This window comes from Centrocercus urophasianus, unplaced genomic scaffold (genome assembly GCF_019232065.1).
Source record: "Centrocercus urophasianus isolate 14NV4802_14NV808 unplaced genomic scaffold, USGS_Curo_1.0 seq_73, whole genome shotgun sequence".
Taxonomy (NCBI): Eukaryota; Metazoa; Chordata; class Aves; order Galliformes; family Phasianidae; genus Centrocercus; species Centrocercus urophasianus.
The window spans coordinates 14,323,363-14,346,742 of record NW_024885344.1 but is presented as its reverse complement, the minus strand read 5'-3'; the positions used below and the strand labels follow the sequence as shown (position 1 = coordinate 14,346,742).

Here is a 23,380-nt window from a genome sequence, read left to right as displayed (position 1 = left end):
ATAAATGCTTTTTCTTAACTTATTAAGAAACGGAATTCCCAGGTCTGAGTGCATACCTCAGCCCAACCTCCTTTCAGCTAATAAACCAAAACTACACATTGACTTCCAGGGGCAAGAAATGTGGGACTGTGGGCAAAAAGATGAACTGTAGGAAAAGACCAGTCTATCATGTCCCCAGAAAGAATGGCTGGAGAGGACTGACATCAGAATGTGACATTGATGGTCTCCAGTTATAAACATAACTCTGAACACAAATGTTTTCATTTTCTTTGCAAATATACTGTGACTGTAATATGTGAGTATAGATTTAATATGTCCTGCAAAATTACTTTGGGTTAAAGTCTCATTTTTCAGTGGAAAGACTATGCCTGATAAGTCATGAGAACACCTGCTGAGAGCAACCAAAATTTAATGATTTACTCCTAGAATCATAAATTTTGACCCTAGGAGATTTTCTGAAGAAAAAAAAAATTCTTACCTTAATGGCTAAGAAATAAGTAGGGAATTAAAATAATTCACAGCTGGAAAATGTGTTATTTTTTAACCCTCTATGCCCACTGCAGTTATTTTTCTATGGTAAGTAGGTCTGTCCCTCACAGGTTTGTGGAGTCTAAATCTCATCTGCAACATGTGGTATGCATGTAGACAAAATGAAGTTGGATAAGTAATTTTCTATGAAGAGGGAAAAAATAGAAACAGATGTCTTACTTATGGACAGAAGTTGGAGAACAGTAAAATACATTCAAGATCTTGTTTTCCTGAGGCCTCTAAATTTATTGTGTTCAGGAATAAACAATATGCATTTAGAATTGAATCATAGAATTGTAGAAGATTGACTTGGAGGGGACCTACCGGAATCATTAACTACAACTACTGGCTCCACACATAACCACCCAAAATTCAAACCCTATGTCTGAGAGTGTTCTCCAAACTCTTCTTGAACTCCAGCATAGCTTGGTGCAGTATCCTCTGCTCTGGGGAGCCTCTTCCAGGGCTCAACCACCTTCTCAGTGATAAATAAACAATGGGTGAATAAACAAAGGCCTGTGATCCCTTGCTTTATTGCCAGTTTGCCTATGAGAGCAGCTGCTATCTGAAAAATGAGCTCCCTGCAGTCAGTGAAGTTTGAGATGAGCAAACCTACATACCTGCAGGGTTGCAAGGGCTGGTGCGTTGATCTGGGGCCTGTGTGGGCAGAGTGTGAGGCTTAGCTTGTAAAGAGGGATGTCATACATGAGAACACAGCAGTCTGCCTGAGGATGCAGACTGGTAATTCTTAGTTTAAATCAATCAGGATAGAAAATTTCCTGTTCTTTAATGCTTTCTACTTTTGGGAAAGAAAGTTGTATTGACTATGAATGAGTTTCATTTGGGATCATAGTTATTTTGCATTTTACTTCCTATCTTAGGTATTAAAAGCCAACTATTTTATAATTTTTTCATCACTTTTAATGCATTCTCATAGGGTATACGTAAGATCAGGAAGAAAAGTTATCTTTACTGTGCACAGAAAGACTGAAGATCACAAATACTGGAGCACTGATCTGAAATCTCTGGTAATCTAGATCTGCGTGGCTTGGTCAAAAGATATGGATGTAAAGGCAACGGTTCCCAAATGTGTTATGAAGCAATAATATTAAAACAGAACAAAGCAAAGCAGCTTCTGTTATTAGGATCCCACAATCTCAACATTTTTCTGGGTATGAATTTAACGATATATTGTAGTTCCTGTTCCTTTCAAAGATAATCAGCTACATAAATGACTTGATATAACATGAGTGATTTGTTTTTAATTTTCATTGCGTTCCTTTTTCATTCAGTGGTTACAATTCCTAAGTCTTACAACAACAAATTCTTCTTTTAACTGTGGAAAATTGCAGGATATTGTGATTTGAATAATAGTTTGTTTTTGAAATATTGACTTTTTTCTGAAACCAGTCTGCATTCTTAGGAATGCAAAATGTTGCATTAAAATGAACTACAAAATCCACAGTTTGTTTAATAGTGGCATGCTGATATGCAAAATTAGAAAGCATCTTGCATGGGGAAAGTTATAAATTCACTTTTTCAGATTTATTGAAATATTCTCACTTTAGAGGGAAAAACAATTGTTGAATTTGGTCTTACTCTAACTGGAGGATTAATATATCAATTATACAAAATCAGTGAGATAAGGAGAAGCTTAGCAGCATTGCTCATTGTCTTTCATTTATGTTCTCTATGTCAAAATCAATTAATAACTATACTTTCTCTTCTGCATTGCTTGATATCAGGGGATAAGGAATGTAGTGAAATTCTGAACACAGACTACGTTTTGGAAAACATACAAGTAGCTGCTTTGTTGTTTTTTTTAAATATTGGTATATTCATTCTTGAATGAAGTTAAGAAAGAATTAGGCTGTTTTCAGATGTTGTAAAGGGGAAAACATGAATTTATTCCAATTACCCATTCAAAAAGCATTGATTGATTTTGTTTTCTGCAGCCCCAATGCCAACAGACTACCTGAATGTTTTGTGCCTGTTAAAGATTTGTCTGTCCATTCTGAAAGAAGAAAGAATGCTGTTTTTAATTCAGCACAGCCATTTGCAAATGAAATGATGGAATGATTGTCTTGCTAAGTGTCCTCATTTTGATAGGTTTTCTACCTTATGCAGTTCCAGCTTAACATGGAGCAAACTTTACAGTGTGATCATTAAATCTTCAATTCAAATACTAACATTAAGAGTTGATTTTGTTCTTTTAATGCAGCTGGAAGCTGATAATGAAATTTTAATGTTACTGATGTAATAAAGATGATAATTTACTTTGCAGCAACAATTAACTGTAGATGCTCAATTTTTTACAGAAATAAAAAATTTGAGCCAATTTGGCTCAGGTACGTCTGTAACAACTTTATGATTCTAATGAGGCTTTCACTCCAATCTCACTGGAGGAATGAAGTTTAAATAAAATTCACATTTTATTTTGAAGGAAAATTGCATTTTATTGTGTAAATGTTCTGAACTGATACAACAGGTGATTATCTACTTTGAGAGAAATAACCATGCCTCTCAATAACAGATAAGCCAAGAAAGAAAGCAGTATATTACATAAAGATACTTGATTACAATCCGTTTTTGTAGGCACAAAACAAATTTTCAGTGATAGGTAGTTATGCTTGTAAATTGGTCCAATTCCAGATTTGCTATACTTCTGGCTGGAGAAGAAATCTGTTAGTTTGACAACTTCAATTTTTTGCTTTACTTACCTTAAAAATAACAGAAAGCACAAAGCAAGTACAGATGCCCATAAAAAAAAACGAAGGATTCATAGGCGGCATAAGATTGTGAACAGTTTTCATAGAAGCAGACAAAAATGAAGGGAAATTTTAGGGATAAAGACAACATGAGCTGGAATGTATTCCCTAAAAAGAAAAAAACAGCAGCAACAAAATTGATTATGAGCAAAAGCATAAGAAGTAGCAACTGAATCTTAACCATACTTTGAGTCACAATAGCATACATGTAGAAGTTCAGTAAAATGTTCAGTGGAGTTGCACATCGTAGCTTTTTTCTCATAATGTGTTTTTTTCCTCAAATTTCAACTTTCCTATTACGATAATGTGAAGGGAAAACTGGCAAAGACAGTACTGTATTTTTCACGGATGTCCAACCTTTCGGCTTTCCTGGGTCACACTGAGAGAATAGGAAATGTCTTGGCTTCATACAGGATTTTGGTCTGAAATCAATGCTTCCTATTTATTTCCATGAAAACTACAACAGATACAAAGAGCACAATAACATTATACGACAGAGCAAATTCTGAGATAGAAAACGCTATTTTTCAACATAGTCAACACCATTAGATATACGTTTCAGCAGCAATGGACAAGAACCTGCATGCTGTGCTCATAATTATCTACAATGGCAGAGGTGACCTGCTGTTGCCACTGCTGAGATGCACCACCCACTGCCTCATTGTGCTCACATCTACTGTCCAGTCTCCATAAACATTCAGCAAGTGTCAAGGAATGTCAATGGATGCCATTTTTTCTGCATGGAGAAATTCAGCGACACACATTTGTTTCATAGGCAATTTCATGTCAGATACCATTTTGTCAGACTTCTCCTCTGCTGCCATCAGACGCACAGCAACAAAATGTAATGGAATATTGGCGGGAAGGCTCAACCCCTACTGCCTTGCCTCCAATATCTGTCTCTGACATTGTCTTAGAGAGGACTCAAGGTGTTCATCAGAGATTTTTTGATGAAATTTTATTCCTTCTGTACTTCATCCTCAAAAACAGTTATTCACCAATGTATACACTGCCAAAAAGTGATGACATGAGTAAGGAGTGACTGTGAAGTGATGGATATCGCTTTCTAATAAGACAGGGATTATGAAAGTCTTCACCGGCAAGGGCTCTAGCCACGCCTCCCAAGCTGCAGAAAGCAAAGGTAAGAAATGGGAGAAGAAAGATCTGCCTGCTGTAAGGGAAGATCAGATGTGAGACCACCTAAAGAACCTGAAGGTGCACAAGTCCATGGGATCTGACGAGATCCGTCTATGGGTCCTGAGGGAAATGGTGGATCAGGTTGCCAAGCCATTATTCATCATATTTGAATGGTCATGGCAGTCTGATGAAGTTCCTATGGGTGGAGAAGGGGAAACATAATCCCCATTTTCAAGAAAATTCCTATAAATGAAAATTGATTTTATCATCACTAATACAGAGTTATTTAGAATGATGTTTTTATATTAGACATCCTTTGTTATTGGTTTCTCTTGGTAATCGATTATTATATCCTGATGTATATGGATAAGGAATCTCCTAAAGCAAGCTGAGTACAGGTGCAAAATCTTCATTTTGCATCAGAAGATGTGTTTAAATAAAATATTTTTCTTCACAATCCAGAATTTCTAGTGATATGCCCTGTTTCTGTTTTCTGATGTAAAAAGTTCATCTGTACTGTACTGCATACATGAAATGCACACAAAACAGGCTATCTTCACTAAAGCAGCCCTGGATCATAAAACATGTTAAGTAAAATTAATCTAAGTTTCAATAAAGAAATAATCACATATTTAAATAAATAACACGTGAAGACAGCTGTTTGATGAAGGAATAGCCTGCAACTACAACATGAGCACGAAAAGAGTTGGACTGTTGTTGGATCTCAGTAGCAGCTGTGGGGTGAAAAGAGAATGACCCATAGGTAATGTAGCATTCTGTTAAGAACCAAAGGAGCTCAGAGAATGGTCTCCATGCTCCATCCTTCTCCCTCTCTGTGTACATGGAGCAAGTTCTCTAACAAATGGGCATCTGTAATACGTACTGTCAAGGGACATTGTCACAAGGGCAGCGGTCTGCTTTCTGCTTGCTGGAAGGAAACTGCATTACAAATGCTTTTCTGCACATGAATTAGCACAAAACTCCCCAAAATCTTTGTGCTGAGTGAGCATAAAGATCATAACAATCAGATGAAAAATGTACTCCAGTCAAGGAAAATCTGAAGAAATTCAGATATAAATATTTCATTTATTTCAGTCACATTCAAATATTGCTTATAAACAAAAATTGAGCATATGACTTCATCATCCATAACACAGAGTGATGTAGAATAATTTTTAGATTGGACACATTTTTTGTTATTGGATTCTCCGGGCAATTAATTATTATATCCTCATGTATACAATAAGAAACCTCCTAAACCAAGTGATTACAGGGCATGCTCAATACATCTGACAGCATAATTTCCACTAAAAGTTATAAAAATCAAGATCTTATGCTCACAACTTTTGTAGGTAGAAGCTTTTATTTTATATTGTTATAGCAGCTTTTACAGAATAGGGACAACTGGTTGTTTGAGTACCATCATAGGTAGCAATATGCGATGTATTTTATTGTTTTACACACTGAAAACAATTGGAGCGAGTTGCATGCATTCCTCTGTCATTTGTAATAAGTAAGTGGAAACTGGGAGAAGTAGTATTCTTTAGTCTATAATGAGTGATAGGAGACACTCAGTGTTTCTATTATCTGCAATGACTATAAAAAATTTACTTGTTCTGCGTACTGATCTGCCTCTGTTCATGTTTCTTGTGCATACAGTTATGCACAAGTAAAGTTTGAAGGCCGAATTTCTCGGGTTTCTCTAGCATTGAACAAATCTAGTAATAACACCTCCATGTTTTTACCAATCTTATTATTTTCCTTATTACAAATTCTCCATGTAATATGAATAAACAAATACATTTAATATTGAGGAAAATTCTGAAGGAAAGTAAGATTTCACTTACTGACTCATCTGTAGTGGTATATACCACCTTTGACAGTGAGCGTTACTAGTACCTCCAGTAGCAGTTAAAAAGTACATGAATGGAAAAAAAACAACAGACAGCAAATAACTTTCTGTCTCTATTGAAGTCCATTAATTTCACAGTGTCGAGTGACCACAGCTTCTGCACTCTACTGAGCAATTTAGAAATAAATCAACTAGAAAGCATTCCCATTCTGTCCTTCAGTTATTTATTTGAGCATCTGAATCATACAGTGCAATTCAGTAATCATGGAGGTACTTCTTTTCTGGAAACACTGGTCTTTGGAGGCTGATTGTTCAACAATTCATTCCAGTTCATGAAGGTACGAGTAATAGGGAGTCTCCTTCGCAGATTTTTCCTCCATGTATGCTCTGACAAGGCCTGGATGTTTTCCATAATGGCATTATGAATCTTGTTGTCTTCGGCTTTCACGAACTTCACGAAATCTGTGACAAACTGATTTTGGTCTATCACATGCAGAGACTCGCTTACAGACTTGTTGACAGTTACATGGAGGTTAGCATCTCTGAAGTAGTGCAACTGGAGAAAAAATACCCCTGTAACTCGGGTCATAACTGGAGTCAGAGCAAAAGTCCAGTCAGACTTCCAAAGGCTGTTCCAGTGTTTAGAGGGCTGGTACAGATGAGCCTCAATGCAGGCCACTAACATCTGCCTCTTCCCCAGGCTTTTTTTGAACACACAGCAGTTCCCTGAAGGAAAGTGGCAGTTCACATAGGCATTCAAACCCTTGTGGAGGGCTCCTCTCCACAGCTCCCCCTCATCTAGCATTACTCTATGCAAATGGGTTTTGCTGGTTATCCCACTCAAATGGTCAAACTCAAAGGAGAATTTGTCTTGAGGGTAGAAGAAGCGGTTTCCTCCTATGTCATTGTACTGAGTCAGTAGCACGTTGTTCCCATTTACAAACACAGGGGTGAAGTTGTTCTTATTGTGACGGGCCCCAGCGTGGGCAGCCTCCTGCTTCACCAGCTCATCGTCTTGGACCAGATCACAGAGATCTTGGACAACCTGCCTGAATTCCCCTGGAGGGGACTGGCGCAGCAGCCCGCAAATGAGGGACACTTTCTCTGACGCACGCAGCCCCTGCTCCACACTCATGATTGGGGCCAGGGCTAAGAGAAAGATAGAGGTTGACAGGTGAGGGGAGGAGATGCTGAGGGAAACAGCCACAAGATAGTGAGGAGGGGGAGAAGTGTTGGTGCTCCAGAACTCCACAGTTTGTGACCTCACACATCTGAACTAATGCCAGTGGGGTCTGAGTGTGGGGAAGGAGCAAAGAGGGTCCCGGAACCCCAGCAGAGGAGCTGGGGTGTGAGGGAAAGAAAAGGGCCCCACAGGGAGCCAGAGCATGCTGAGGTGATGGCCTGCCAAATGCTAGCAATGCCGTCAAAGTGAAGAACAAGGAGCTGGCAACGCGGAGTCACCATGGAGGAGAACAGATATCCTCCTCCACCTCCCTCAGCTCTGCCTCCTCTTCTTCTCCATCCTCCTCCTCCTCTTGGTCTTCCCTGTGACACCTGCCACTGTATAACTTTTTCCTGACTTGAGCATGCATCGAGGCCTGGGCCAGGCTTGGGCCTGCGTGGGACCACATGGCTGAAGTGCAAGAGGACCTGAGCCTGCAGGATGGTCTGCTCAGGGCGTGCTAGCTTGGGCTGCTTAGGCCAGTAGGGTGGGCACAGTGCCTCACTGCTGCTCCTCATGGACACTCCTTTTCCTGCTGTCCCCCATCTATCTCTCTACTTCTCCCTCCTCTTTTCAAGGCCCTTCTACACCCTGACTACCCTTCATCTTCCTGCACACTCTCGCTGTGTCTTTGGCTCTTTTCTGTGCCCCCAGGTTTCACTGAGTGCAGAGCACAAATGTATTTCTGTTCTGTGAAAACATGCAAGCATTTTAGGTTTAAAATGTTGTCTCACCTTGTCGAAATAGTGGCAGAGGTCAGACTTTTCCTTAACTTGATCTCTTGTACGTGGTTTTTGAACATCATTCAGGATGACTTCATGGATGGGAAGATTGATTTAGATAGCACTGTTAAACTACTTGAAAAACTGCACATGCCTTTTAATCTCGCCCATGTGAAACATGTTTTCAAGGTGAGGAATATATAGATTCAGCGATCAGATACATTTAGAAGGTCAGTTACGTAAGGGTATTATATAAGTTGTGCTTTTAAATCTTTTTTTTTTTTTTTTTTTAAATTTAGTTTATTTTGTGAAATTAATTTCATGCTTACAGAGTGTGCACAATCAGCAAATAATTTGCCATATCCAGATCCTTTGTTTCTGTGTAAAATAGATAGCTGAGTGGTTGCATGACCTCTACCATCTCTTCACCACAGCAAAATGGTGTTGAGCGATAAAAATAAACAAACATGTAGGCCCTGATTCCCAACTGTATTGTAACAAGGCCTCAATGGAGAACAATGTAAATATTCTGACTTCATCCCATGGAGCTGCTTTCGTGATTGAGCTAATGAGCGCAGCCATGCCTGGCTATTGCTGTTCAGAGACATTAGAGAGATTGCTATCAACAATATGAAGGTATCTGATCTGTTCCAGCTTCAAGTCAATGTAAATCCAGCACACTTAGTCAGTTTTCCACCATAACTCTCTTGTGAAGCACTTAAGAGATATGCTTTGATATCCCATACATCCATAGCACTCTCGCTCCTGGGGAAGGATGTGGCCTTGAGATACAGCAATGATCATGGGTTTTCTACGTATGCAAAATAAAACAGCTAGAAATAAGCCTCAATAATAGGGTAATTTAATTTAGGCTCTCAAATTATGATTAGGTTCATATATTCCCACTGAGAAAAAACTGTAAAATTGAGTGCCTTTGGACACATTGGGATTTCATGTTCTTCAGGTCCATCCTATTAATTAATCAAAAATTATATGGATTTTTCTTTTATCTTATTTTTTTTTTCAAACCAAAATAGCCATTTGGTAAATCTGTTTTGCTAAGGAAATGAAACTCAGTGACTATTTATACATATGATTTCTATGTGATAGTTTTGCAACCAGTTTTCTAATTCTGTCCAGATTTGGTATAGGAGAATTAGCTCTGGGAATTCTAAAAGTTTTAGATCTTGTCATACTGCAGGGAAGGCAGGGAGATGGAAAGCACTAGTATTTCCTCATTCTATCTTGTTTTGTAGTTCTCTCTAGCCCAGGTGAAAACAGCAGTGTGAGCGCAGTCCTTGCTAACCATGGGGCGATGCCCATGATTTTTGAATTTTTCACTGCATTGAGACAATTGCTAAACTCGAGAATTTCACGAGAACTTGAAACTATTTCTCATAATTGTTATTTTTCATTAGAAATCCACCTGATTTCTGACAGAAATCTGATATGTTTTAATGAACTGTGGGTGGAGAATAATTATTTGGGGAAGTGATCTGCATAGAATAAGCTTGGTCTAGCTACAGATACTCAGAAGTGTATACTCTGAGTATCTGTGTATAAGTGTATAATGTATTTGACAGCCTGATCTAGTAGTTCTTAGCAGTGCTGTTAGGTATTCTTTACTTTCTGAGATATTTGGCTATTTTCAATAATTTTGGAACTCAAATTGTTCATCACTCTAACAGGATGTAAAATGCAAAATCTGGAAGGAATTTTTTCTGCCATTATTTTCACTAACTACATATTGATAATCACATAACTATACACAACAAAAATCTATTTTGTAGGAAACACAGTTTTTAAAGAACTATGTACTTTTTTTTATATTCTCTTTTGTTTACCGCAATGCTCCTTTGGGCGATATCAGAATTATGAACATAAACATTTTAAAGGAATGACAAATTTTAATATACTTCTCCGAACTAAGCCCTTGTCAAGATACTTTTTTTCTGAAAATATGTGATGTGCCTTAATGAAAATAATAATAATAATAATAAAAATCTGCCAATAAAAGTTTTATAACTATCTTTTTTTTTTTTTTTAACATTTTGATGAGATTTTCATAACTTTAATTTCAAAAATACCCCTGGGCAGTATAGTTATCTACATTTCAGAAAAGGACAACGAAATAGAAAATTTAATTTTCTGGCCAGTTTCACTTTGTGCCAGTAGCTGAGAGAAGGTCTCCTGAGTCCTCGTGGATGCTTAATTTCTAAATGAGTTGGTATTTCCTTTTTCTGATTAACAATTATGAGTAAATTTGCAGTTGCCTTAAAGATGTTAAAAAAATAGTTGAATGATTTCAACCCAAGACTTGGGATTTTTCAAGCAGTAATAAAAAGCATATGATTAGTTTCCTGAATTATCTTGCTGCTTAGTTTCATTAAAAGTGATTGTTACTTTTTTTTTTTTTTTTTTTTCCAACTCAAAGCAAATACTTCACTACTGTTACGTAAAATTTTTGAAATTTTCTTTTTAGCTAGTATTGTGTTCTTCTTTGTTGTACTTGTACTGCCATCTCTCAGTGGGAACTCTACTGCATAGGAAAAAAACTGGCAATGTAGCATTTAGATTCTATGGTGTCTCTTCAAAACTAGTCTAATCAGTAGTAATCAGAAGCTTTCATCAAACAGTAGCCAGAGTTCCAATTAGATATCTTTTATTTATGGACAATTTTGGGGAGGCTCTGCAAATCAAAGCAGGTGTCATTGTTATGTGGCGAAATCCAACATCCTTGGTAGTCACATCTGAAGGAGCCAAAAGTTACAAATTTTAATTAGCCTACAGTGGTAAAAAAAATAAATTTGTATATGATTTTGTGGCTATTTTTTTGAGTAAATTTCCAAAGTTTATCTTACTTTTACAATAACAAATTTAACACATGCAAGCTAAACTGATGTAAACACATTTCATGTGCACAACTACATATTTTGGTAGAAATTTTTAAAGGATAACATGAAAATTTGGTTTTTATTTCATTTTTCAGATCACAACTTGATGTATGTTGTATGTAAATTTAAAATACTGTACTTACAAGTCGGTTCAATTTTCTGTGAGAGGGGTATCGTATTAAAAATATTTTTACTCAACATGTTCTATGCTGCATATCCATCGTAAGCATAGCATTTTAACATAGATTTATGTTTTAATATTGCACATGTTATATATGAATTACTTTTAGTTACTTAGATGCCATGTCATGTGATACGTTTTAATTTGTCCAAAAACACTTTTAACACAGAAAGACAAATCTAAACGTTGCAAAAAAAAAGACTATAATTTGATAATGTATTGTAGCCACTGCTGCCCTAAGCTTTCTCTGTTGTTGTAGTTCTTTCAATATTATAATATAATATAATATTATAATATATTATAGACTGGTTTATCTGTATCTTTTTACTATTGTATATCTTTGCGTTGACTGTTTCGATTTTTGTTTTCAGAAAACAGTTGACAAGAGGAAGATACGTACTATTAACATGGAAGACTTCAGAGCAATTTATCGAGCTATTGTACACAGAAATGAATTTCATGAAATTTTCTGTGCTTACTCTCAAAACCGCAAATGTCTTGCTGACACCGAGCTCACTGAATTTCTCAAAAAAGAACAATTTAAAACTGAAGATGCTGAAACAACTGCCTTAGAAGTAATTTTGAAGTATGAACCCATTGATGAAGGTATGCATAGTTGAAGTATTTGATTTCTAGCTCTTATTTTTTGTGATTTTAATAGACAGTTTATACTGCTGAATACTCACCTGACTAATGCAAACTGGAAATTGAAAAAAAAAGTAGTGTAAGCAAGAATATTATAATTATGTCTGTTGTATAATATCATTTGTAAGCACATATATCAAATATTTATTTATTTATTTATTTACAATTCAGGTTTTTTGAATATTATAAATATGATAATATTAGAAACTCTTAATAAAGCAAAGTAAATTTACTCAGCAACAGAACACGACCAGCTCAGTCATTCTTACTCCTTATTGCAACAGACTGGTCCAAAATCTAGCTGTAGATTGCTTCAAACAAAATGCAATTTTTCTTAGAGTAGAGAACCCACACTAAATTTTTTTTATACCCACTGAAATATGTGAATGAGCATTACTAGGAAGCCAGACTGACTCTTTAGTGACAATCTCTTTGCTTAATTAATTAGAGGATTACAAGTGCTGGACTATGAAGATAAAAAATACAAATAGTGTTTTGTTATCATGCTATCTGCATTTGAGTGTTCTGTGGCAGAAAGTTTAACTGTAGAAGTAATCTAATACAGTGATTTCACAGAAGAAAACAAATTCTAGTAAAGTCATATCTCTTTGTCTTTACTAAGTAAGGCTGAAATCTTGAACAGTTACACTCTGGTTTGCTGTCAGCTGGATATTGTTGGTAAGAATTTCAGGGATGCATTAAAGCAGTCTTGCAAATCTGGTGAATTTAAACAATGCTGACAGACTTGGAGTCTGTCAGCAAAGCCACCTGCCCTATTCAACAGTTGGCCCACATATTCTTTTTAAAAACACGGGCAGTGAAGTTGTAAAAGCACTTCATGTTCCACTGAACTTCCAAGCCAGTTTCAAATTGAGTCGTATTTTAGCTTCCCTAACACCATTTCTGCATACCCAAACTATATTTCTTTATTCCTCCCTTGCAGCTTCCAAAACTCCGAGTTTTATAGTGTCTTTTTTTCCACTTCTAGTATTGCCCAGCAAGACACTTTTCGTGGTGCAATGGAGGGAAGCTGTCTAAGCAGCTAGAACTGATAATTCAGACTGGAATCTGATACTCAAGCTAGGTTCTTCCAGATATCAGTAATACTTTGCAGTATATTCGTCCTTTCTGAATCAATAGAAATGTGAGATGAGTGATTTGTTGAATCTGTAACAAGCAGATATTTCAGCTGCTGATGGCTGCTTCAAGCTGTGCTGCTGCATTTCTGATGTTTCTCTCAACATGGCAAGAGACAAAATTTGCTAATAAGCTGAAAAAAGGAAATCAAACGTAAATACAATTTATTGGAAACTTTGTTCAGAGGAAGATGAATATTAAATGTTTAACAGTGTTTGTTTCCTTTGGTTTCCATTGTTTCGTACTGAGTAAGGAAAACTGAAAAAATAGCAATAAATTCAAGGAGAAAAACTTCCTTTTGAGATAACAACTCTGGAATGTCTATGCTGATCATTCCCACTATTGTGGGAAAAACTACAGCACACTTTCAACCAGAAGCAAAAGGCATTTGGTGTTTCACTAAGTCACTCATTGTCCAGCGATAGCTACAAAATCTTCCTTATGTCATTAATTTTAGAGGCTACCTTTCAAATTAGCACAAGTTTTATTAAACATATCCTACTCTTTCTGAAAATTAGTCTTTCCTAAGTAATTATGTAAGTTACCAGTTTAAAAGTTTGTTTTGAATGATCTGATCAGAAAGTTAATAGCTATAAAAAGAACAAGAGTCTTTACTCAGTTAGTAAACACAGTTGTAAATATAATTTATTTTTTTTCTTAAATTTCTGATTTACACTAGAGATTTAAGCCAAATTTTCATTTTTCCTCATCTGTGAAAAAATTGTTTATCCTGTTATTGGAAATAATACTGCTGAGTGAAATAATAGCTGTCTTGTTCATGCTGCTTTGACTGGACAAATACTCCCACTCAAACATATTTAGTAGAAAGTTCCAGATATGATTGACATGATAGTTGATTCATACGGTGTCGTGATATACCGTTTTGTGCAACTGTCATTCTGAATTTGGTGTGGCATATTCTTCATCAAGATGATCTGTTAGACTCATCTGCCAGCCTTGTCCTGTATTTTACAAAAAGAGAAAAGGGCAGATCTTGACACAAGATTGACTGGTTTGCTAATAGTAACAACCATTATCTGATAAACTTAGTACACTGGTATGTCACGATGATGATAAAATCAGTGACTAGATATATACAACATTGATAAGTCAACTGTTAACATTTGGTCCATCGTTAACATTTGCGTCCACAGAGAGACAACTTTTCAATGTCATTGAGTGACATAACTCCAAATTAGCTGTCTGCAGATGCTGTATTTTGTTCAGAAACAGCACAGAATACACTGCTCTTCCATTTTTCTTACACAGTTTAAATTTCTAATGACAAAATTCTGCATTGACAGATTTGTGTGTGTGTAAGCTAAAGTTTGCGTTTTTGACTGAAGGACACATTTATGAAAGTGATCGTAGAAATGGTGAATATGTGAATCATCTGACAGTTACCTCTTACTAACATTGAGATGTCAGGTTTGTTGCACACGAACATTCAGACATCTCTCCATTCTATTACTAATTTCATATAGAAGTCTTGACTCATGAAGTGATATTAAAGAAACCATGTTATGCCAACCAAATGGCCAAAGGGACTTTGTCTTTCTTTAGTACAGTTTTTTTTTTTTTAATTTCTTATTTGTTTCTCAAAATTCAATATTTGCATGGATTTGATTACTGAGACATTAGTACATTTGTCAGATAAAGAATTTAAGTAATCTGGAATGTATTTATTAATTAAAAAAAAAAATTAGGCTATAAGCTTCTTAGGTTTGTTTGTATGTGCCATTTACTCTCCATTTATATAAATACAATATTTTAGACAGATTTGTCCAACATTTTATGAAAGCTTAATTTCAATATTTCTTTCCACAAAGAAGTGGTAAATTAAGAAAGTAGGAGGAGATGAACTCTAAAAAATATAGGCATATAATATAATATATCTTTCAAAAAATCATGCACTGGCCATAATTCCTGTGATATATCTGTATTCTTCTATATGGCAGTGCTGAAATTTACCTTAATTGAGCTGACAACAAGAGAAAAACAAATTACTTTTTACAACAGTTATCACCGGAAAAAAAGAATATTAGCAATAAATAGTGTTTCAGTCTATCTGAAAAGGGAAGGCAAGAAGAAAGCATTGAACTTTGTAAACAAGAAAAAGCTACAAGAAGACAGAAATCTTCCCTTGCTTTTGCTTTTTATTTCTGCACCAAATGGATATGTGTTTACTAACTACTGCTAATGGAGAAAAAGATTGAGATTCCTCTCGGGAGATGCATAAGGCCTTGATGAAAGCATCTATTCCCCATGGAAAGTTTATGAAGATATATTCCCATTTCTTTTAACACAGAAAAAGAAAGTGTCTGTAAATGACCAGAAAATAGTTTGGCTGTGCTATTTATCAGAATTTAAAAAGCATTGTACTTGTGTTCTTAACCAATTTTGGTATCTTCATCAGACAAAGATAAGAGTGGGTTCTAATGAAACCCAGTAGGTTTCCTTCACTGGTCAGAGAGTTATGAGCTAACTAATAGTATGAACTAACAGTAGGAATAACAACAATTTAAGCCTTCTTCTATCTTAGACTTTAAAAACTGTGACCTTTTTTACTAAACAAGAGGTCTTCTCTGAAAAATTATTTTAGCAGATGATATGCTGTTCATGATCACGTGATGATCACATTGCTTCATTACTGCTTAACAATTTCGATCGACAAAGTTGCAATGAATTTTGATGGCTCTCCAGAAACAAGACTTTAGTTGTCTGCAAGTCAAAGATAGCAGCTATAGATCCTGAGAAAAGAGCTGTAAATGAATGTAATGCAAGGTCTTGTAATAAGCTATAAAAAAATAAGCTATATAAAAATGCATATATTTTTTTCCAATGATGAGAGAAATGAAATGAACTCTGAATCCAAGGAACTTATATGCTGGCTATCAAAGTAATACATATTTGCCTTACAAAGTAATGTTTCTAATTTAAAGGGACTATATTAATGAGTGCATTTATGTGAACACATGTTCTCTTCAAGAAAAAAACTACTACCATCTTCTATTTATTTATGGCAAGAGAAACCCAAAATAATATAAAAAATAGTGAAGAAACTTGAAAACCCAGTGTTATTGTTAGCATAGTTAGCATAGCAAAGTACTGTCTAACTACCTATTGATTAAGAATCACTATCCAACTATGGTGACAAAAATAAGGTTATTTTGCAGTCAGAACTGTGAAAAATCTCTGACTAATTCAAACTAGCTTGTGTTTTGAATCAAAACTGACATCTGAGATTATATAATTTGCAAAAGAGTTACATTTGAAGCATGACATTAGAGCAACAGTTGGCAGCGTAATGGATCTGTTTGTCATTAATTCAGTTAAATAACAAAATAAATGGGATGACTATCACTGGTATGAAGGCAATTAGCATGATTTGTTATACATGCAGTAATATAATAAGCGTGATTTCAAATTCATCTTTGTGGGCAGTAATTTATATTGTTAAGATGATGTTTTTTATTTCAAATACTTCCAAACAAAACATCATTTTGTCATTAGCTATTTTCAATTTTCCACCATTTAAGATGCTTGATGTTAAGAATCATGGTTTCTGCAAGATTATGAATGACATTTTAAAGAAAAATTCCATTATTTTCTACTGAGAAAAAATCTATTAGTGCACTGACTAGCATGCTACTTTCCAAAACTAAACAATAAGAAATATTTTATATTTACTTAGAACTATTGCAAACTTTTTTTTCTAAAATCCACAGAAGTACAAAAACATAAGAACAAACTAATTTACTCTCATAATTTAGAACCACATCAACACCAGAACTGTACAAATCTGACATTTGTGTTCATATTGCTTTTTGTGAATTTTAAAATTGCAGAGAAGTGTTGGGCTGTAAAACATTTAGCAGTGTTCTGAATTATCTACTAAAAACTATGAAAAATACACAGATATAACTATCAGCTTAGCTTCACACCAGATTTTTCAACTTTCTTTTTTTCTTTTTTGAACAGTTAGGAAAAGAAGACAATTGTCGTTTGAAGGGTTTATAAGGTACATGAGTTCAGAAGATTGTATTATATTCAAAAAAGAGCACCGGACCGTCTACCAAGATATGAACCACCCATTATGTGACTATTTTATTTCATCTTCTCACAATACCTACTTGGTATCTGACCAGCTAGTAGGACCCAGCGATTTAAATGGATATATCAGGTATTCAGATGGAGGTTTTTTTTTGTATGTTTTTAACCAATATTGTAAACATTCTCTGGCTATCCAGAAGTAACTCACAGGTAATGCTTCTGTCAATAGCCATTGTGGATGAAAGTGGAAAACAATAGTCTTATTTTATGTGTAATCTTTTCAATATATTTACCAAACCACTTGATCATAGACTGGAAATAATCCATTGTTTCACTTAAGCACGTAACATCCTTTTCATAGCAAAATAAATCTATAGCATGCAGCACAGTATGTGACTTAATCAGTTTTTATTCTCAACATAGTCACTACCCTCTGAGTGAAAAACTTCCTCCTAATATCTAACCTAAACCTCCCCTGTCTCATTTTAAGACCATTTCCCCTTGTCCTATCACTATCCATTCATGTCAATAGCTGTTTCCCCTCCTGTTTGTATGCTCCCTTCAAGTACTGGAAGGCCACAATGAGGTCTCTCCGGAGTCTTCTCCAAGCTAAACAAGCCCAGTTCCCTTAACCTTTCTTCATTGAAGAGGTGCTCCAGCCCTCTGATCATCTTAGTGGCCCTTCTCTGGACCCTCTCCAAGAATTCTGCATCTTTCTTATGCTGAAGGTCCCAGGCCTGGATGCAGTACTGCAGAAAGGGCCTCACAAGACCTGAGTAGAGGTGGACAATCACCTCCTTCTCCCTGATGGCTGCCTCTTTTTTTAATGCAGCCCAGGATATAGTTGGCCTTCCGGGCTGCAAGCACACACTGCTCAGTGTGTTTAATCCATCAAACCAGTGTGTTTAAACCATCAAACCATCCACCAGTTCTTTAATCCATCAAACAGGCCATCTTTCAAATCTCTACCTCTCCAATTTAGAGAGAAGGATGTGGTGAGGGACCACGTCAAAAGCTTTGCAGTCCAGCTCCTCATCCACCAGGACCCCCAAGTCCTTCTCAGCAGGACTGCTCTCAATGAAGCCTTCTCACAGTCTGTATAAAAACCTGGGATTGCCCCAGCCCAGTATAACACCCTGCACTTGGTCTTGTTGAACCTTGTTACGTTCACTTGGTCCCACTTCTCCAGACTGTCTAGCTCCCTCTAGATTGCTTCCCTTCCCTCTAGTGTATCAATTGCACTGCACAGCTTGGTGTCATCTGCAAACTTGCAGATTGTGCACTCAATTCCATCGTCTATGTCATTGATAAAAATGTCAAAGAGCACTGGTCCCAAGACTGACCTTGGGGGACATCACTTGTGACCAGCTTCCACCCTGATACGGAACCATTATTCACAGCCCTTTGGCTGCAACCAGCCAACCACTTCTTTAATCCATCAAACAGTCCATCTTTCAAATCTCTACCTCTCCAACTTAGAGAGAAGGATGTGGTGAGGGACCAAGTCAAAGGCTTTGCAGAAGTCCAGGTAGATGACATCTGTCCTTCCCCTGTTCACCAGTGCTGTCACTCCATCATAGAAGGCCACTAGATCAGGCAAGATCTGCCCTTGGTGAAGCCATGCTGGCTGTCTCAGATAACCTTTTCGTCTAGTATGTGCCTTAACATGGTAACTAGGAGGATGTCCTCCATGATTTTTCCAGGCACAGAGGTTCAAGAAATGCTTACAAAGGCTGACCAGAACGTAATGTCTTTTTTTTTTTATGTTGGCCCACAATGTCAGAGATAGATGTTGATGGTGTGGCAGTAGAGGTTGAATCTTCCCACCAGTATTCTGTTACAATTTGTTGTCATGTGACAGATGCAGCAGAAGGGCAGTCTGACAAAATGGTGCCTGACATGGAAGAGCATATGAAGCAAGGATGTATCATTCAATTCCTCCATGCAGAAAAAATGACACCTGACATTAATAGATGCTTGCTGAACGATTATGGAGATCAAAAAGTGGATGTGAGCACAGTGAAGAGGTGTGTGATGCTTGCTTTTTAGCAGTGGCAGCAGTGACATGAAAGACAAGCCATGTTCTGGATGGCCATGCACATCTGTCACATCACAAAATGAAGAGCACCTCAATCAGCTCATTTGCATGAATCTTCTGATTATGACCGGGGAACTGTGTATGAAGCTGAGTATTGGCTTCAAGGTGTAGGAAATGATGGTGGCAATGTTGGAATATCGCTGTTTGTGCCAGATGGTTCCCGTGAATGCTCACACAGGAACGAAAAGAAGACTGTATGCAAGTTTGTCAGGACCTATTGAAGCAATACAAGGCATTACTAATGATGAGAGGTGTCAGCACTGTGAGCCAGAGTTAAAACAGCGGTCTGTGAAGTGGAGCGTGATTTCTCAATTGAAAAAAATGTTAAAGACAGTCCTCAGTGGCTAAAGTGGTATACACTGATTTTTGGGATAGGAAAGGAGTGATTTTTTGGGAATTCCTGGAATCTGGAGTAACCATCAGCTCTGACCACCACACAAGAATGTTGACAGAGATGATGGCCTGGACTTCTAGAGTCAGGCTAGAGAAGAAATCAATCTTTCTCTTGCAAGATGATAATGGTAGGCTCCACATATCAGTTGGAAGGTCATTGAATGTGTTGTCAATCTTAGTTGGTCTGTCCTACTACACCCACCATACAGCCTGGATTTGCACCTTCTGACTTTCATCTTTTTGAACCAATGAAAGACTGATTATGTGGGCAACATTTTGCTAGCAACAGCTTTGAAAAATCTGCTTGTGCAGATTTTTACAAGTGTGGCATGCAGGCTCTTGTTCATCAGGGCAAAAATGCACAGCAAATGATGGTGTCTATGCTGAAAAAATCATGTTGAACAGTTGAGAATTTGCTTTATCAGATAGTGTGTTTGTATTCTTTGTCATAACTTCCACAGAAATAAATAGGAGGCATTACTTTTGGAGCTACCTACATAGTAGCAAGGCAAATGTTAGAAACCTAAGTGATTTAAGGGGAACAATTAACCTACTATAAATTGAAGCAGTAAATTTAAGGCTTCTGGGAAACTTTAGCCCTACCTCTTAGAAATTAAGTCCGAGGTAAAACAGCTAAAGAAAATAACAAAGAAGCAGAACCTGATTCTTTAGGTGTGATGGTGATATATTAATCCTTTTAAGTATGACAACTCTCAAACTTTCAGACATATCATGAAATAGTAATAACAAAAAAAAAGCCCTTTCAAGTATTTATTATTTCATTCTAAGCAGACATTTACCAACATTCCAAAGTTTTTACTTAAAAATGTTGAGTCTTTTTCAGTCTCTTAATGAGGGATATTCATATAATCTATCTTCCTCCTTAGTACACTAATAAATTTTATTACCTAATATGCCTAAGATGAACAGCAGAAAATAGAGCTTGGTCTCATATCTTTATAAATTCCTAGGATTTATCAGTTATGATTATAGACTAGTATTTTTGTATTTTATGTGCTTGTAGGCAGAAATATAGTGACATAAAAAGAAATGAGGTGTTTTCCTTTTAACTGTGAATTATTTCCTTTGTTCTTTCCAAGTGCTCTGTTAAAAGGATGCCGTTGTCTGGAAATTGACTGCTGGGATGGCTCAAACAATGATCCTGTTGTGTATCATGGTCACACCCTCACAAGCAAACTTCCATTTTATTCTGTAATTCACGCAGTAGACAAGTATGCTTTTGCGGTATGTATATATATGTCAGTTAAAATGCTACAGTGTTGTAATAAAGCCTGCAAATATACTGATATCTTGAGATTCTCAGAGGTCAAAAATAACCACAAAACTGAGATAGTCTTTATAGAATGAACATTACTAAAATGAATTACAGGAAAAATGTACAATCTGTTTATTAATTTTGCAGTTTCTTAGATGGAATTCTTACCTAAGGTCATTTAGTCAAGCACTGAAAATGAACTGAAAAACTATTTCAGAATCTGTCTAATGTTATACTTTCCGCCTTTATATTTGGCTATGAATTTACTTCACTTATTCTTCTGTTGCTAACACTGATATCCTAAGCTCGATTTCACAAAATAGAGAAAAAATTAGACTAGAAGTTAGTTTGATGTTTATTCTGTTTTCATTTCCACCTTTTTTTTTATTTTTTTTTTAAATTCAAGATATGATACAGGTCTTCTTGTCAGATGATTCATTAAGGCAATGTCCTTTCTGTCTATCTTTGGAAAAGAGCAGAAGCTGGAGATTTTTTGTTACTCAGTCTCTTTGCAGATTTCTGACAAAACTTCGACTGAACTGATGTCCTGCAAGACTGTTAATATAATTTGCATAATATATGTACATGTGTACATTCACACATTTATGTGGATTTTATACACACGCATATATAGTCTATTCAGATTTAAGCTGGTCTTCAACAGGTATCAGATAAATCTCACCTATGTTTGCTTGTAAATAGAATATTGTGTAAAGGTATAACGTAGACTTCATTTAAGAAGCATGAGTCATAGAAAAAAGATGATAAAATTATATCAAGAAATAATAGTTCCTATCAGTCTAAACTAGTATATTCTTCTGATAATGGTCACCAGCAAATCCTCAGTGAAAAAATGTTAAAAATTGAATAAACACAGAATGACTCTTCCTTTATAAACTGTCAGTTTAGATCCTACCCAAGCAAATATTTTATTCATTAGCTGATGACTTCTGAAAATTATTTATAGAATTGAAATGGACATGCCTCCTTTGAGGCATTCTCTGAAGTTTGCCAGAGTTCCTATGTCTCGCTTGAGTACTGTGATGGGTAAAGAACAGAGTCCCAAGAAAATACTGTGACATTATTAAAAAAAAATTGCATGGCTTTTTTTTCTTTTTAATCTCCGTGGATTTATTTCTATCTCCTCTTAACATCCTGAGGATGATGTTTGGTTGCTTTTTTTTTGTTTGTTTTTGTTTTTTGTTTTTTGTTTTTCTCTTCTTTGGATTTAAGTTACTATTTCAACTATTCTTTCCCTTTTCTATAAGTATTGTGAGCTTTACTATTCTGTAACTAACCTAAAAAAACAAACACGTTCGAAATATTTTGCAAATACAAGGAAACTATGAATTACTAAGGGGCCTTCTGCAATATATTTTTGGGGATTTTCTTTATATTTCTTAATCATAATGGACTTTAAATTCTATTGTTTCAGGCATCTGATTATCCAGTTGTGCTGTCTTTGGAGAATCACTGCAGCCCTAAGCAACAAGAAAGGATGGCACAATATTTACTAAATATTCTAGGTGACAAACTTCTTACTTCAACAATTGGTGACATACCGGTGACTCAGCTACCTTCTCCTGAGGTAATAATACTGTACTTTGTTCTGTGAAAATTAGTGAAAAAAATCTTGCTTTTTTTTTTTTTAAACTCTTCTGAGACTGATCATTTGCATCTGAATGAACTTCAAATGGTAAAAAAATGAAAAATTAAGCAACACAAAATACATAAAAATATTTTCTTTAAGAAATAAATCATACAGATTAATGGGAATTTTAGTCTGCAAATAAACTTTCCAGTACCACGTTGAAGCATGTATTCATAAAATGCTAACACAGTAGCTTTTTTTTTTTTTTTTCAGAGGTCTTTCATGTTGCTGTTCACATGAATCCAATTTCTGGTGCTTTGTATACATTAAATGTTTTATTGTATTTTATATTCAAAAGCAGCTAACTTTCCAGTGCATAAATCTGCCTTCCTTAAAGGCAGATGCTTTTTCTTGTGTTTAGACTACCACATTTTGACATAGGACTGCTTCTGTAGATGAACCACACTATGATAATTTAATTCATATTAAGTCATAGTCTAAAGAAATTACAGTAATTTCAGTGTTGGCATTTGGTTTTTAATACGCAGTTTTTTATTCAGTGTTAGAATGGTTCTCAATGACAAGGTGCATTACAGCTGCCTTGTTTTCATATAAAATAAAAAGCAACCTATAAACCTCAGTTAAGTTACTTGTCAAATATTCTAGAAGTTAGAAGTTTGGAATCTGAATTCTGAATCTGAGAGCTGTGCAAAAACCAGGTTTTGGAAATTGAATTTTGGAAATTCAAAGTTATGAACAAATTTTCAGATTTTTCTATAAAAAAACCTTCAAGGTTTCCATTGAGCTGTACAGTCGATATTTTGAAATTAAATTGGACACGTCTCCTCCTCTCCTCTCCTCTCCTCTCCTCTCCTCTCCTCTC

The 23,380-nt window shown here is 35.9% G+C and overlaps 2 protein-coding genes across 2 annotated transcripts in view; one reads left to right on the top strand and one right to left on the bottom strand.

Annotated features, from left to right (window-relative positions):
* Nucleotides 1-6,547: 6,547 nt before the first annotated feature.
* Nucleotides 6,548-7,420, bottom strand: CAPZA3 (capping actin protein of muscle Z-line subunit alpha 3). The gene has a single exon (XM_042837606.1). The coding sequence runs from the start codon at nucleotides 7,418-7,420 to the stop codon at nucleotides 6,548-6,550; it is 873 nt and encodes a 290-aa protein (XP_042693540.1).
* A 327-nt stretch (nucleotides 7,421-7,747) lies between these two features.
* The window catches only part of PLCZ1 (phospholipase C zeta 1), a 45,555-nt gene continuing 29,922 nt past the window's right edge, over nucleotides 7,748-23,380 (top strand). The window contains exons 1-6 of the mRNA XM_042837959.1: nucleotides 7,748-7,761; nucleotides 8,295-8,418; nucleotides 11,676-11,910; nucleotides 17,068-17,269; nucleotides 20,731-20,875; nucleotides 22,342-22,494. Coding sequence (XP_042693893.1) covers nucleotides 7,748-7,761; nucleotides 8,295-8,418; nucleotides 11,676-11,910; nucleotides 17,068-17,269; nucleotides 20,731-20,875; nucleotides 22,342-22,494 — 873 coding nt within the window. The remainder of the gene's footprint in view (nucleotides 7,762-8,294; nucleotides 8,419-11,675; nucleotides 11,911-17,067; nucleotides 17,270-20,730; nucleotides 20,876-22,341; nucleotides 22,495-23,380) is intronic.

Coding starts and splice junctions, on each gene's coding strand:
- CAPZA3 (XM_042837606.1), bottom strand. CDS start 7,420: ATGAGTGTGGAGCAGGGGCTGCGTGCGTCAGAGAAAGTGTCCCTCATT.